Source organism: Gopherus flavomarginatus, chromosome 3 (genome assembly GCF_025201925.1).
Source record: "Gopherus flavomarginatus isolate rGopFla2 chromosome 3, rGopFla2.mat.asm, whole genome shotgun sequence".
Lineage (NCBI taxonomy): Eukaryota > Metazoa > Chordata > Testudines > Testudinidae > Gopherus > Gopherus flavomarginatus.
Window position 1 is genome coordinate 5,637,140 of NC_066619.1, and position 15,689 is coordinate 5,652,828.

Genomic DNA, 15,689 nt, shown 5'->3' on the forward strand with positions numbered 1-15,689 from the left:
GGGGTGCCAACCCAGGGGCCCTCTTGAACACCGTAAGGAAGGTGTCCACTACTGGCAATCCAGCTAACTCTTTCCAGGTTCTCTTTGTACCACTCTGTCCTTCCTCAGGGTGCATTATGGCTGGCGGCTGTCCTTGGAAAACCGGCCCAAGGTTCTCTGCAGGCTAGGATTCCTGGCTTCATGCTGCAGTCCTCCTGCAGGATACCCTCCTGGCCTAGTCCCTCTACAGCTGTGAATGCAGGTCTGTCTCTCTCTACCTACCTCACAGCTGTGCTGAAGAAACACCCTTTTAAATCCTTCCTCCAACTGGAACATGCCAGCAGCCCTGCTAGGGCGGGGCTTTCCAAACTTAAAGATGTTTCTGAGCCCCTGTCTCTCCGGTGTGGGGTTTGTCCACGCTATCATACACACACACATCCTTAAGACCAGTGTTGGAGTGTCTGAGTCCAGACTTTGCTGTGTCCTGTGTTCAGATATTTGTTCCCTGGTCAGTGGGCCATCTGGATGGCATAAGGTTTGCATGGCCAAATACCATCTCATAATCCAGGGGTTGGTGTCTTTCCTGGTATTTAGCCAGTGGAGGGGTGCATGATCAGTTATAAGAGGAAGGGGTTTCACAGTAGGTAATAATATCATAACGCTTCTATGACTCACTTTACTGCCAAGGTCTCTTTCTCTTTAGTCAAGTAGGCCCTCCCTCATAGAAATGGCTTCTGCTGGTTGATATAGGGTACTAGATGCTTTCCTCCCATCAAAGTCTTGGGACAACACTGCCCCTACCCCCACATCTGAAGCATGTGTGTGGAGTATGAACTGTCATGTGACATCAGGGTGGAAGAGGTCTGGTTCTTTGCTTAAAAAGTCTTTCAAGGTCCCAAAGGCTTTGTCAGAGACCTTGGACCAGGTGACCCTATTGAAGCTAGAGTGCTACTCTCATGGGAAGCTGGACATGAATCATTTATAGCTGGGATTGCAACCCTCCAGGATTGTCCTGGAGTCTCCAGTAATTAAAGATTTATCTTTAATTAAAGATTATGTCATGTGATGAAACCTCAAGGAACACGTCCAACCAAAATTGGCAACCCAAAAAGCACCTATCTTGTTTCTTGGTCGGCAGAATAAGGTAATAATTCAAGACTTGGACCTTCCCAATCAGAGGTCCAAGTTTTCTGTTTCTGACAGTATATCCCAAGTACATTACCTCAGGAAACTTAGGGTGACCAGATAGAAAGTGTAAAAAATTGGGATGGAGGTGGGGGGTAATTGGGACATCTGGTCACCCTAAGGAAACCCCAAATGGCACTTGGCCAGGTTTGCAATAAGGATGGCTTCATCAAGGGCCATAGGACTGTCAATATAAGCTTGAAGTGTTTTTCCCACTCACAACTGTAAAAGACTATATTGTGTATGTAGGCTGCCGCATACTGACTGTGTAGTCACAGGACTGTGTCCATCAGTCACTGGAAGGTGGCCAAGGCCCCAAAGGCTGAAGGGCATGGTCTTGAAATGGTACAGGCCAAAAGGTGTTGTCAAGACCATTGTTTCTCCAGATCCCTTTGTTAAGGGATCTACCAAGTAGCCCTTGGTCAGATCTAAAGTTGAGATATACTTTCCAGACCCTAATCACGCCAACAATTTGTCAACCTTTGGCATGGGATATGTGTCAAACATGGTTATTGCTCTGTACTTCTGTACTATATATGGACTGGCTACAGAGCTTGTTTATACACACCAGATGTGTTTGTCATATCCTTAAATTTCCACCAGGTTTGGCTGAGGTTCATTTAAATAAGATATTTTGCATACAGTGCCACCTATTGGCTGGACATCTCCCCTTTTAAGTTCTACATTCCTACCATTTACAATATTTACAACTATCATACTGTCTTTGAAAGTTCAGTACGTATCAGTCTGTTAAGTGTCTCTGAACTGTATTGGTTTTCCAGTTACACAGTCCAAACATGTAACAACTTGGTCATCTGGCTGTCCGTAAGTTGCAACAACTGGCTGTGTCGGTTTGGAATCATTATTATTCTTGTTCTCCATCTGCATTTGCAGAGTTTGCTCTGCTGATTGTTCTTTCTGAGGAAAAAAACCTATAGATGTCAATGGTTTCTGTTGAACTCTCCACTGTCAATCCCGATCATGTATGACCTGGATGCTGAATTCCTTTTCTTTATGACAACTGGAGTTGTGGATTCTTTTTCTCCATCCAATTTAACACGAACACAGTCACCAGTTTCTAGACCTGGCAGTTCTCTGAGTGACCACGGTTGTAAAAGTGTTCATAAGCTCTTTTAGCCTTTTTATCCCATTTGGCTACCGTCTGGCCACTCTGGAGATAGATTCTTTTCCAGAGCTGGAACAGCAGTTCGGAGTTGTTTTACCATCAGGAGTTGTGCTGGTCATGGACAGTGGGTGGAGCCCCCCTTTGGGGAGGCTATCCCCTGGTTCTACCCCATGTACCAGCATGCCCCTCCCCTGCAGCGAGAGCCCCGAGACCCCTTGCTCCCCTCCGCGGCCAGAGTCCCAAGACCTCCTCCTCCCCTCTGCAGCTAGAGTCCCGAGACCCCCTGCGCCCCTCCGTGGCCAAAGCCCCGAGACCCCACCTCCCCCAGAGGAACCCTGTGTCCAACCCCCCACCCCCATGGCCAGAGGAGCCCCGGGCCAGGCAGAGTCCTGAGCCCCTCCCTCCCTCCAACCTGCCCAGAGGAGCCCTGGGCTGGCCAAAGCCCCGGGCCAGCCGGAGCTGTCCATTTCTACCCATTTCAGTGCACAAATGTAGTCTCTCATAGCTACCCATACTCTGACCTGTGAGAATCCGTATTGGTTTATGTGAAGCTGTAGTTGTCCTGGTGGTCCCTCAGACCTGGAGGGAAGTGGTAGGAGAAAGAAGGTGGCCCATGATGCCATGTAGTATGTTGGGAGATGTAGGGAGCTGCTACTATGGAGTTCTCTAAGGACTGCAAAGAATCGGAAGTCTGGGCTATTTGGACTTGTAGGTCAATCTGGGTCTGCAGCATTTGGGTTTGCCACCTGAGATGACCCATTATGTCCTGGTGCATCTCCCTCTCCTTTTGATAGGACTCCAGGGTGAGATGGGAGAATCAGAGTGGAGCATAAATTGGGGTCAGATGAGAGGATCATGCTGGAGATAGATGGGAGGATTGCACTGGGGAGTAAATGGAGGCAGATGGGGGAGTGATACTGAGGGACAGATGGAGCAAAAGAGGTCACAGTGGGGAGACAGACGGGGAGGTAATGCTGGGTGCAGACGAGGCAGAAAGGGATCACGCCGAGAAGTAGATGCGGTAGAAAGGGGGATAACCCTGGGGGGGTGAGGACAGGGGGAGTCATGCTGAGAGGTAGATGGGCAAAGGGGGGAATCTGGGGAGGGGGAGATGAGGGGGTCACGCCAAGGGGCAGAAGGGGGGGAATCATCCTGGGAGGGACGACAGAGCTTCACACTGAGGGGTAGAGGGAGACCAGAGGTCACACTGAGGGGCAGATTGGGGATCACCATGGGGGGGGTCACACCAAGGGGTGGATGGGCAGAAGGGGGGATCACCCAGGAATGGTGAAGACATGTGGGTCATGCTGAGAGGTAGATGGGCAGAAGGGGAGAAGATGAGTGTGTGTGTGCCACCGACAGAGGAACAGACGGGGGATCATCATGAGGGGGAAGATGGGGGGGTGTGACACTGAGGGATAGAGGAGCAGACGGGGGATCATCATGAGGGGGAAAGATGTGGGGGGTGTGACACTGAGGGATAGAGGAGCAGAAGGGGGGATCCCCCTGAAGGGAAAAACGGGGGGGGAGTCACACCGGGGGATAGAGGAGCAGACGGGGGATCATCATGAGGGGGAAAGATGGGGGGTGACACTGAGGGATAGAGGAGCAGAAGGGGGGATCATGAGGGGGAAAGATGGGGGGGTGACACTGAGGGATAGAGGAGCAGAAGGGGGGATCATGAGGGGGAAAGATGGGGGGTGTGTAACACTGAGGGATAGAGGAGCAGACGGGGGATCATCATGAGGGGGAAAGATGGGGGGTGTGTAACACTGAGGGATAGAGGAGCAGAAGGGGGGATCATGAGGGGGAAGATGGGGGTGTGTGACACTGAGGGATAGAGGAGCAGACGGGGGATCATCATGAGGGGGAAAGATGGGGGGTGTGTAACACTGAGGGATAGAGGAGCAGACGGGGGATCATCATGAGGGGGAAAGATGGGGGGTGTGACACTGAGGGATAGAGGAGCAGAAGGGGGGATCCCCCTGAAGGGAAAAACGGGGGGGGGAGTCACACCGGGGGATAGAGGAGCAGACGGGGGATCATCATGAGGGGGAAAGATGGGGGGTGACACTGAGGGATAGAGGAGCAGAAGGGGGGATCATGAGGGGGAAAGATGGGGGGGTGACACTGAGGGATAGAGGAGCAGAAGGGGGGATCATGAGGGGGAAAGATGGGGGGGGTGTAACACTGAGGGATAGAGGAGCAGACGGGGGATCATCATGAGGGGGAAAGATGGGGGGTGTGTAACACTGAGGGATAGAGGAGCAGAAGGGGGGATCATGAGGGGGAAGATGGGGGTGTGTGACACTGAGGGATAGAGGAGCAGACGGGGGATCATCATGAGGGGGAAAGATGGGGGGTGTGTAACACTGAGGGATAGAGGAGCAGAAGGGGGGATCATGAGGGGGAAGATGGGGGTGTGTGACACTGAGGGATAGAGGGGCATCGGGGGATCCCCCTGAAGGGAAAAACGGGGGGGTCACACCAAGGGAAAAGGAGCAGAAGGGGGGATCATCATGAGGGGGAAGATGGGGGGAGTGTGACACCGAGGGATAGAGGAGCGGACGGGGGGATCATCATGAGGGGGAAGATGGGGGGAGTCACACCGGGGGCTAGAGGAGCAGACGGGGGGATCCCCCTGGGACAGAAGCCCAGGGTCACACCCCGGGGCAGAGGAGACAGTAGGGGCAGATCCCGTGGAGGGGCAGATAGGGCGAGGGCGGGGGGTCAGGCCGAGGGGCAGATCACGCCCCGCGATGCGTTCCTTGTGGTCCGCACGACAGGCCCCGCTGGGCCTTGCAGGCCGAACACCAGGCCTCTGAGGCAGGACCGGGGCGGGGCGGTGGGCTGAGTCGTTCACGTCCGCCCCGTTCTCCTAGCAACCACGCAGGGCGGGGCGCTGCGCAGCGCGTGCCATCTCCGCACTGCCCATCCTCGGCGGTTGCTAGGAAACCGCGCGACGGGAGCTCTGCCGTAAACCTGTCGTTGGGGCGTAAAATGCCGTGAAGCCCGGCCGGCTGGGCCTGCGGGCTGTGAGAGTGACCGGGCCCGGCTCCCCCGCACTTATATGCCCCGTCCCCTGGCGGCCGCCTCCCCCTCCTGCTCCATGTGGGGCCCGGGCCGAGGCCTCGGTGTCTCCCCCGCCTACTATGGCCAGGAAAACAGTTAGCAGGAAGCGGAAAGCGGCGGCTGCCGCTGCGGCGGCGCCCGGAGGGCTCCGGGGGGAGCAGGTAACGGGGGGGAGGGGCGCGGCCGGGGGGGCGAGCAGGTAACGGGGGGGAGGGGCGCGGCCGGGGGGGCGAGTAGGTAACGGGGGGAGGGGCGCGGCCGGGGGGGGCGAGCAGGTAACGGGGGGGGCGAGCAGGTAACGGGGGGAGGGGCGCGGGCGGGGGGGGCGAGCAGGTAACGGCGGGAGGGGCGCGGCCGGGGGGGCGAGCAGGTAACGGCGGGAGGGGCGCGGCCGGGGGGGCGAGCAGGTAACGGCGGGAGGGGCGCGGCCGGGGGGGGGGGCGAGCAGGTAACGGCGGGAGGGGCGCGGCCGGGGGGGGGGCGAGCAGGTAACGGCGGGAGGGGCGCGGCCGGGGGGGCGAGCAGGTAACGGCGGGAGGGGCGCGGCCGGGGGGGCGAGCAGGTAACGGCGGGAGGGGCGCGGCCGGGGGGGCGAGCAGGTAACGGCGGGAGGGGCGCGGCCGGGGGGGCGAGCAGGTAACGGCGGGAGGGGCGCGGCCGGGGGGGGGGGCGAGCAGGTAACGGCGGGAGGGGCGCGGCCGGGGGGGGGGCGAGCAGGTAACGGCGGGAGGGGCGCGGCCGGGGGGGGGCGAGCAGGTAACGGGGGGAAGGGTAGCCGGGGAACCCTACAAGGGCCCAGCTCATGGGGACGTGAAGCGGCTCTGCTTGCGGAGCAGCTAATCAAGCCCCCTCCCCGCCCATCCGCTCCCGGACACCGGGGGACGCTGCGCGGGGAGAGCTGGGTCCAGGGGACAGGTAACTTGGGGGGGTGTCCGAGGTCGGTGCTCGGGTAGCAGGGAAAGGGGGGGCCGGGTCAGCCCCAAGGGAGGGCTCTGGAGGGTGCAGGTAACGGGCGGGAGCCCGGCGTGGGTGTCGGCGCTAGGGAAAGGGGAGCCCGGGGACGGAGCCGGGGCGGACAGGAGTAGGTTCCCCCCGCCCCCGGGCCGCTGGAGGCTCGAGGGGAGACTAGGTAGGTAATGGGGGAAACAGGTACCGGGGGCGGGCGCTAATCGACCCCGCGGCCCAGGCCTGGTAACCGGGGGAGTCGGGGAGTAACCGAGGGGATGAGCCAGTTCCGTCCCGGCCGGCCAGCCTCCTGCCGCTCGCTCGGCTGCCGCCCCCGGGGGCTTTGTCCGCCCAGGCTTGGGTCCTGGGTCACCTGCCATCCGCCCCCGGGGAGAGGCTGGCACCTGGCTCCCCTGCTACGGGGGTGCTAGAGGGGAGCCGTAGTGTCAGCTGGCTGGGGTGTCCGGGCGGGCCCCAGGAGAGCAGGGTGCCGGGGGGCCTCATCCCCACATCCTGGCTGCTCCCGAGCAGGGCTCCGGCTGCGGCCCGTGTTGTGGTTCGATCGTTCGAACCCTGTAACCGACTCGCACTCCGGGCGCTGGGGCGGAGGGAGGCGGGCGCTGCTGCTCCTGTGTAGGAAACTCACTAGTCTGGGTCCTGATAAACCCACCCATCCCTCCTCTTCAGTCACTGGCAAGCCAGTAGGGCTAGATGCTCCGGGGTGATTGTAAACGGAGTGGGAGGAGGTGCTTTGGAGCTCAGGTTACTACCCAGGTCGGTATTGAACCAGGCTATGCACTTTTAAAAACCTTTCCCCGTTTGTGTTTGAATCAGGAAGCTATTTTCTGGAACACTTCCCCCCCCCCCCCCACAAGCTTTCTGGGTTTGATACATGTCTGTTGAAATTGACATAATTAGAACTCTCATTAAAGTATCTTGACCTGGGATACTTTCAGCTGTTTGAAAGTGCTTTGGGATTTCCTGTTGCTCATAGGCATCTTTTAAATTTCATTGAAACAGCAGCACACTGCAGTCAGAATTGGTGTACAGCATCCCTACGGTGACAGTTGCCTGACAAATATGTATTTTAAAATTCTTAATATGGCCGAAGTTTATGCTGGGATGGGTTTAAGCCTCTTGTATAGTATTTTAGGGTAGGTTACAAGATTTCATTTGTTCATTGATAATTTCCTCTTTAATACAGATCCATAAATTATTTTAAATCTACTGTGACTACAGCATTGAATTTTGATTGTCATTCACAGTATGGCTGGGATCACTCAGCTCACAAAAGGAAAAGACTCCCTCCAGTAAAAAAGTCTCTGGTGTACTATCTGAAAGGCAGAGAGGTTCGGCTGCAGAATGAATCGAGCTACCACCGTTTGTTGCATGGATATGCAGCACAGCAACTTCCCAGTCTCCTGAAAGAGAGAGAATTTCATCTTGGGACCCTTAATAAAGTTTTTGCGTCTCAATGGTTGAACCACCGACAAGTGGTGTGTGGGACAAAATGCAACACAGTAAGTGTGACTTATTTGTTTTTCCCTCTGATAATTACAGCTACTATTTTTATGCCTGGCCTACGTATAGATCCAGCCTCTTTCCTTTCTGTCAGAGGCGTTTACTACTTTTCTTGTTGGAAAAACGATGGCACAGTTGAGTCTTGGTTTTTGTTGTGAGGATGGCAAGATTTGATCATTATTGGCTTTTATGGAAGGTAGCTGTAGAGGTGTAGACCGGTTTAGTAACTAAGGCTAATTATAAAATAAGGCTCCGTTACTCATTCTTGTACATGTTGCTCTCTGTGTACCATATTCTGTAAGTGCTTTTAAAAGGGCACTATGAAGATAAAAATCAAACACCTAAATGCAAAATTTTCTCAATTTTATGGTCCTAAATTGCTAAACTCAATTTTAAATATCCATTTTTTCTCATTTTGGTTTACTTTTGTTAATGTCATTCCATTTGGGCACGTGAACTAGATTTAATTTAATTTGTTTCTGGGGAAGCTAAACATTTTCAGGTTCTTAGTGCAGCAGTGTTTGGATTTCAGACACCTCAGAGAATATTCAAGTGAATGTTTTAAATAAATAAAAACAAACATTTCTGTTTCTGTTGGACGAAATCCTGGCTCCATTGAAGTCATTGCAAAAGTCCATTGACTAAAATGGGGCCAGGATTGCACATATCAAGCTACATGAAGCTTGATGGAGAAATAAATGTTGTTGGCCTTACACTAAGTTGAGGGAACTCATAAAGAGGGAGTATGTGCTGGAGCAAACTGATAAATGACACAGCATCAAGTCACCTAGACTACATGGTATATGAGAAGCTGATTTAACTTAAACATTTTGCAAAATGTGAGGAAATTCCATTTAGCTGTAATAAACTGGTAGAAATGGTATTTTCTCATTTAATTTAAAAAAAAGTGTAACTGTGCTGTTGTAGTGATGGCTACAACAAAAATGACTGAACTTAGAAAACTTGACATGTAATATCTCTTAATGAGAACTACTGCCTAGCTCAGGGGTCGGCAACCTTTCAGAAGTGGTGTGCCGAGTCTTCGTTTATTCACGGTAAGTTAAGGTTTTGTGTGCCAGTAATACATTTTAACATTTTTAGAAGGTCGTCTTCTGGAAGTCTATAATATATAACTAAACTATTGTTGTATGTAAAGTAAATAAGGTTTTTAAAATGTTTAAGAAGCTTCATTTAAAATTAAATTAAAATGCAGAGTGCCCTGGACCAGTGGCCAGGACCTGGGCAGTGTGAGTGCTGCTGAAAATCAGCTCGCGTGCCGCCTTTGGCACGGCCTTTGTGCTGCCTTTGGCACCTGTTGCCTACACCTGGCCTAGCTGTATAAATTAAAATAGCTACATCATTTAAACAACCCTTGAGAAGAGTTTAACAACACCTTGTCTTCTCTCCACTTACATTCTTCCTGCTCTGGGACTGCTGCTGGGACAGTTTACATGAGGGAGACTTAGCGAAACACAATAAACGCTTAGAAAATCTGTTTGTCCTTGCATGAGAACTGTAGGCCTTACGGGGCTGCAGTGGTTTTTGCTTCTTTCTGCGCTTTTTATCTGTACATTACAAAGGTTCAAATGGGCTGCTACCTTGTTAACAGAGTCTTGTGGAAAAGCACTCAGCTTTATCCTTTTCTCCTTGTGAAAGTAGAATAAATTATATAGTAAAAATAGAAAGGATTAAAGAAATGCTGTCTGTACCTTTAAGCAAAACTGTTGGAATGCTGCAATCCAGGTGTCAGGAATACAGACATTAACATAGAACAATTGCACCGTTTAAGGGCAATTGGTGAAGTATTAGCCTTAGATCGATAACAGTTAGTAAGGAAATAGGATATGCATGCTGTGCCCCAGGTGAATTTTCCTGTTTTGCTTTCTTTGTCCCTTTGTCTAATTCCCGCTCTTTTATCTGTATAAATAAGACTGTTTGGGCCTTGCATGGGCACTCACATATTTTGAATGTTATTGGCGAAGCGCTGCGCTAATAAACAGAGTGGTCTGACAAATTGTGAGTCTTGATTCTAACTTTGACATCCTGTATGTGCTGCAAATGGTGTGACCCAGTTATTAAATGTAAATATTTATAGGCTAATAGTTCTAAGTCTAAAACAGTAAACTGTTCAAATGAGAAGTTTTGTTTGGAGATGTATTGCTTTCTTAAACTCAGAGGTAGCATTGTGTTTTGCATTCTGTTTCAGTTCTGCAGCAAACCACATTGATTTCCATTTATCAAAGCATTAATCTACTGAATACTTCTTCCCCCTTCCTTCTGTCCACCAAAATAAACTCCAGAAAAATATTTTTTCCACTGATTTTTTTCACCTGTTTTTGTTGTTGTGGTAATGAAGGGCCCTAACAATGCTGTGCTGAAGTACTTGCTACCTTGCCAGCTCACAAACAGCCTTCCAGTATGCAAGCCACACCATGTCTGTGTGTAACTGTAGCCTGCCAGACACACTTGGGTTACACCCTAGCTCCAATCAGTCTTGGTTGGACTGCAGGGTGATCCCAATATGCCCCGTCTTGGATTTTCCCAAAGAAATGTCTGTCCTGTACTTCCCAGCCCTCTCCTGGACAATAAAAATATTAGATCCACTATTTCTTTAAAAGAATAATATGCACACAACTTGTCAGACCAAATGGAGTTACCCAGACACTTCAGTTTAAACACAATGGATTAGATAAAACAACAAAGCAAGTTTATCAACTACAAAGATTTTAAGTGAGTACAAGTAATGAGGCATTAGAGTAAAAAAAAAAAAATTACAAGAAAAATAAAGATAAGACATTTACTAATATTCAACTTAAGAAACTTTGCTTGAATCTGAAATAGTTAACATATACTTTCAGCAGTCTTACTGACCAAACCCTGTAGGTCAGGGCCCTTTCTCCCACAGTTGAACAGATGTTTCCTTTGTCTCTTTAGGTGCAGTGAATGTGATGGGTAGGGAGAGAGAGAAGGATCCCTTGGGGTGTGTGCTCCTTTTTATAGTTTCAGTCCACTTCTTGAAAAACATTTCCAACTGTGCACCAGAAGACAAAGTCTATGCGGAAGGATGGTCCCTGCTGCTTTTTTTCTCACCTGTTTGAACTTTCTTTGTTTCCCTTCCTACTTAACGACACTCTGTTTTACTGCTTGCATGCAAATGAAGTGGAGCACATACCCCTTTGTTTCAGACAGAACTGTTTGCCAGCTTCTGTTTGGGAAGGGCTGTGGGGTTTGAAATGTGGTGTTAATGCCATATGAGGGTATCTTGTAACTTCAGTGTTGCCACTCATTTTACCAGAACAGTGAGCAGCAAATAATGAGTTTTCAAATGATACCTCACATGGCATACTTTGTACAAAAACTATTAGGGTGTGAACAAAAGGGCTGCATTCTGTCACAAGCCCTGTCCCTTGATTGGGGTCTCTAGTGCCACTGCAGTACACATAACCAAATAGAGCTAGCAACTGCTCCTCACCCCCAAACTTAGAGACCTTTACATGTCTGTCAAAGGATGTTTTAAGGCCTATATAACAGTATCTAAATATCAATGATTGGTACCAGATATTTAGGCAGAGGAGCAGAGATGGATATGATTGCAAACAAACTAGAGAGAAACTTCAGTGCTGTGTGGAAGATGACTAGATTTGGTGCTTGGAAACAACATTGTGGCACCAGAAAGGGGGCTGGAATGTCTGAACTTTAGTGTGTTTGAGGGGCCTCTCTTTTTAATCTTCATAGCTCTGGGGAAAGATCTTTTTACTAAACCCCGACCCCCAAAATGAGTTGATCACTCTGCAACTTTAGGTTCAAATCATCTACTGTTTTTTTTTTTTGTAGTAAAAGTTCAGGAGACCTCCTGTTAGCTCAAACAGGAAAATATTAGAGCTGTGATGTCACTCCACTTACCTAATGGTCTTGCTTGTCAGTTGCTTCCTGTCTAGCAGGGGGAGGCAGCACTCCTTGCTCTTATATTTCTTCTTTTGCCCTGTCAGGATTGATAGCTACGTTTGGGCTTAGAACCTCAAATTTTCCTTTTATTGGCTGTTGTTTCTGACATGGCTTTTCAAAGGGATGAGTGGTTTGCTTGCTAATGCCAGTTAGACAGCCTTTCTCCCCCCCATGTGATTGTTGTGTTGTGTTCAGAGGCTCAGCAGTCCCGCTGCAAGTCACTAGCCCTTGTTTGTGTTTGAATATTTGTGGCCTAAGTAGGAGGCTGTATGTCAGCACCGGGCCCAGTCTCCTTTGCACTTAAGGAGATCAGCAGACTAGTCCCATGTGATCAGTCCTGGGTTTGTGCCAGAGCTGACCAGGTGGTGATCAAATGTAAGAGCACTTTTTCTTCCTCTTAAATGACAAGACAATCATGAGGAACACAACAGGCTCCTGACATTGCAGCACTTTGCTGCTAGAGAAGGTCCATGGTAATTCTCCCCCTTGTCCGGATGCAGGCTCTGATAGCCCTTGAGAGAAAGCATGGCTTAATATTTCCTTTGCAAGCCAATGTACTTTCCACTCTACCTCTTAGGGTATGTCTATGCTGTAATTAAACACCCATGGCTGGTCCGTGTTCGCTGACTCGGCCTTGTAGGATTTGGGGGCCACAGGACTATTTAATTGTGGTGTAGACATTTGGGCTGACCCCTTCTCCCCCCTCCCACGCAGGGTCCCAAACATCTACACCGCAGTTAAACATCTCCAGAGTCTGAGTCCTGCGAGCCTGTGTCATCTGACACAGACCAGCCGTGGCTGTTTAATTGCAGTGTAGACATACCCTGTGTGTCTGAAATGGAGGATATAGGAGTAGGGTGTTCTTCCCTGGTATCAGGGTTTCAGTCTCTTCTCTTGAAAGCCTACATTTAAAGTTTGTAACCCTGAAGGTGCAGCCTCCTGAACAGACTAAATCTGACTTGGTGCAACTGAGCTTCTAAAGGAGACCAGTTCTTTCAGCTGCATGTTGATAAATAGGTGAGCAATTTTTTGTTCCCATAGGTAGTTGCTGTTCTGCCACCTGCTGCATGTTGGCATTCATATACGTTAATGTTTTTCTTCAAATTCTGTTTTGGCATTTCTCAGGAGATATTTGCTGGGGTGTCAAAATTGATGCCTATTGGTAGGTTCAGTCTCTTCCCTCTGCATCCTTTGCAATCTGTTTAAAAATACTAACTGTCTTGACAGCCTCTTGGAATTAAACACAATGGGAGAGGCACACGAGAAACTGACAAACTAGGCTTCAGCGAGGAGCAAATAGAACAATAACCCTCTTTTCTCATTGACAAGCGTCACCCCAACCTGAAAACAGTTTGTAATTAAAATTGCTGAGTGTCTTAGGGAAACCATCTTGGTGTAATGTGACATTTGGTCTCTGGTACTAAGGGCTAGTATTCAAGTTTGCAAGCAGGCTTATATTCTGCTGTTGTAATTTCTATCTTGGTTCTTATTGTGTCCATCACATGGCATAGAACTGATGGCCTCTTTCTGCCCCTTATGCATGAACTGATCCATAAGGCCACGACTCTCTCTTCACATCTATCCCTTAAGAAGCACCAGTACTGTGATACTGATAAGTGGGTTTTATGCTGGAGGTACTGAGATTTGTGCTTATTCCAATCTCTTTTGTGAGGGAGCCCTACCAGTTTAGAGCTTGAACTTTTCATAAAGAAATATTACTGTTTAAAGAGTGAAGACTAATGCATAACCTACTGTAAACCACTTTCCATTCTGGTTTGACAAACTTGCTGTCAACTCTGTGACCTTACTTTTCAGCAAGACAGTCCTGGTCAACAATAAACTCAAATGCTGACATAAATAACCAAAATACAGTTTAGTTTATACAGAATTAGCAATGTTACGTCCTGCAAGAGTTTGAAAGAATTGCTGTGCAAAAGGAGTAAAGTATAATGTGCTTATTTGTCACACAAGGAAAGTCAGCATGCAGGCACAAACCTGGTACCATATAAATTTAAGTTTGTGCCCGCTTACGGCGTTTATAGAAAGTACACTAACTAGAGGGTCACGCATCTTATTGAGTATATAGTTTAACCTGCATAAGCAATGAGAGCAGCATATTAAGATCTTGCCGGTGGTGCATACACAGCTGCAGTATGCCAGAGAGATGTCTTTAGCAGTAAATGAGCTCTCTGCAGTTTGTCGTCAGTGGAAATCAGACTTCACTACTTTTCATCAAAAGCAATAGTTTTGCCTATTGATGCATAGAACATTCCCTGGAATTTTGGAATTTATCAGATGGAGTATTCTAAATGTATCATGTTGCAGACAGAGAAATGCCACTGAGTTTGTAGGACTTGGCTTTGTCCAGCCAAACATTTTTGGTTACAAAAGATAAAATGAGGCATGCAAGTCATGTGGCTGTGTGTACTGTACTGATGAGTTTGGCTTTCCTCCTTGTGGTCTCTGAAAGGCTGGTAAAGAAGCAAAATGGAACTGACAGAAGAACTTGCAAACTGATTAAAGTACTTTGAGAGGAAGGATGGATTGTGTGGTAAAAGCACTGGCCTGTGTCTCTGGAGATTTGGGTTCAACTTCTGTCTCTGCCAAAGGCTTAACTGTGTGACCTTCAAGCAACTCACTTAATTGCTGTCTGCCTCAATTTTCCCACTGCAAAGTGGAGATAATTCTTTTGTATGGTCTAGTTTAATTGTAAGCTCTGTGAGGCAGGAACTGTCTCCCAAGTACATGTATATCACCTACTACAATGGGGCCCTGATTGCTGCTAAGGTTTGTAGGTGCTACTGTAATACAAATTCTAAAGAATGTATAAAGTTAGTAATGAAAGAAGGTACTGTACAACAAGATGGGTGAAATGTAGCCATAGCTAGAGCACTGCAAATCTGCACATATCCACAGACCATGTTTGTGGATCATGGATTGAATGCGGATAGAAATTTTGTATCCGTGCAGGGCTTCAGCCATAGTGTCCGTAAGATAAAAGGGTATGGCTGTGGCCACTGTAAATCCCAGCATTCTATGTTTACATTGACCCAGGCATTCTCTTCTTGATCCTTGAGCAACATAGATATCGCAGCCTATACCTCTGATTCAGAATCATAGAAGCTAGAGATGGGAAAGGTCTGTTCGGTCATCCAGTTGGTTTCTGTGCTAGTACAAGATTGTTCCCCACTGGCCAGCTTGAGTCTGCTCCATTTGATACAAATTAGGTGTGATCCTTTGGTTCCTGGTTATTGCCAAAGCATTCTTTTGTCTGGTTAAAGCTTAGATGCCATGTTAGTGCATACTGACAATTGATAAAAATCACTCTTTGCTGCTAGTTAATACATTTATGAAAAAAGTTAAAGAATAAACAAATCTACATAACTAACCATTCAGATATAGGCAGCTATCCAGTGCTTAGCATGTCAGCATAAGCTTGCCCCATGAGCTGTGTTTTTTGAGCACAGACCAGGATGAAAGTTCCACCCAAAGGTGAGTTATTGAGGGAGGGGTTCTCATCTCATTTGAGATGAGGAGGTGAGAAGGGAAACCCCCTAGGGTTTTGTAGTGTAGTCATTCCAGAACTTTCGTAACCATCATAGAGACCAGACTGCTATAGACACCTGGGAGAGCATTTGCATCCATACTTTTATTTTCAGTCACAGTGATGTCCTGGGTTTGTTTGGGACATTTAGCAAATGCTGGGGAATAGGGTATTTCTGACTTAAGGTTTAGATGCCATAACTTACTGGGTTTTAAAAAAAAAACTATTGATTTTAAAGCAACCAAATATTTCACACTTCTGAATGCATGAATTGATAACAGGATCATGTTTTCTGCCTTCCTGCTTCTTGCACTGTTGGACAGCATGGCAGCTGTCTTACTGGCTGTGTTAAAGCCAGTTCAATAGACATGT

At 48.8% G+C, this 15,689-nt stretch overlaps 1 protein-coding gene across 1 annotated transcript in view; it reads left to right on the forward strand.

Moving 5' to 3' along the window:
* The first annotated feature begins 5,278 nt into the window (after positions 1–5,278).
* Positions 5,279–15,689, forward strand: part of DCAF12 (DDB1 and CUL4 associated factor 12) — a 36,128-nt gene continuing 25,717 nt past the window's right edge. Inside the window, exons 1-2 of the mRNA XM_050943623.1 lie at positions 5,279–5,523; positions 7,573–7,827. Of these exons, the coding sequence (XP_050799580.1) occupies positions 5,443–5,523; positions 7,573–7,827 (336 nt within the window). The 5' untranslated portion in view covers positions 5,279–5,442. The remainder of the gene's footprint in view (positions 5,524–7,572; positions 7,828–15,689) is intronic.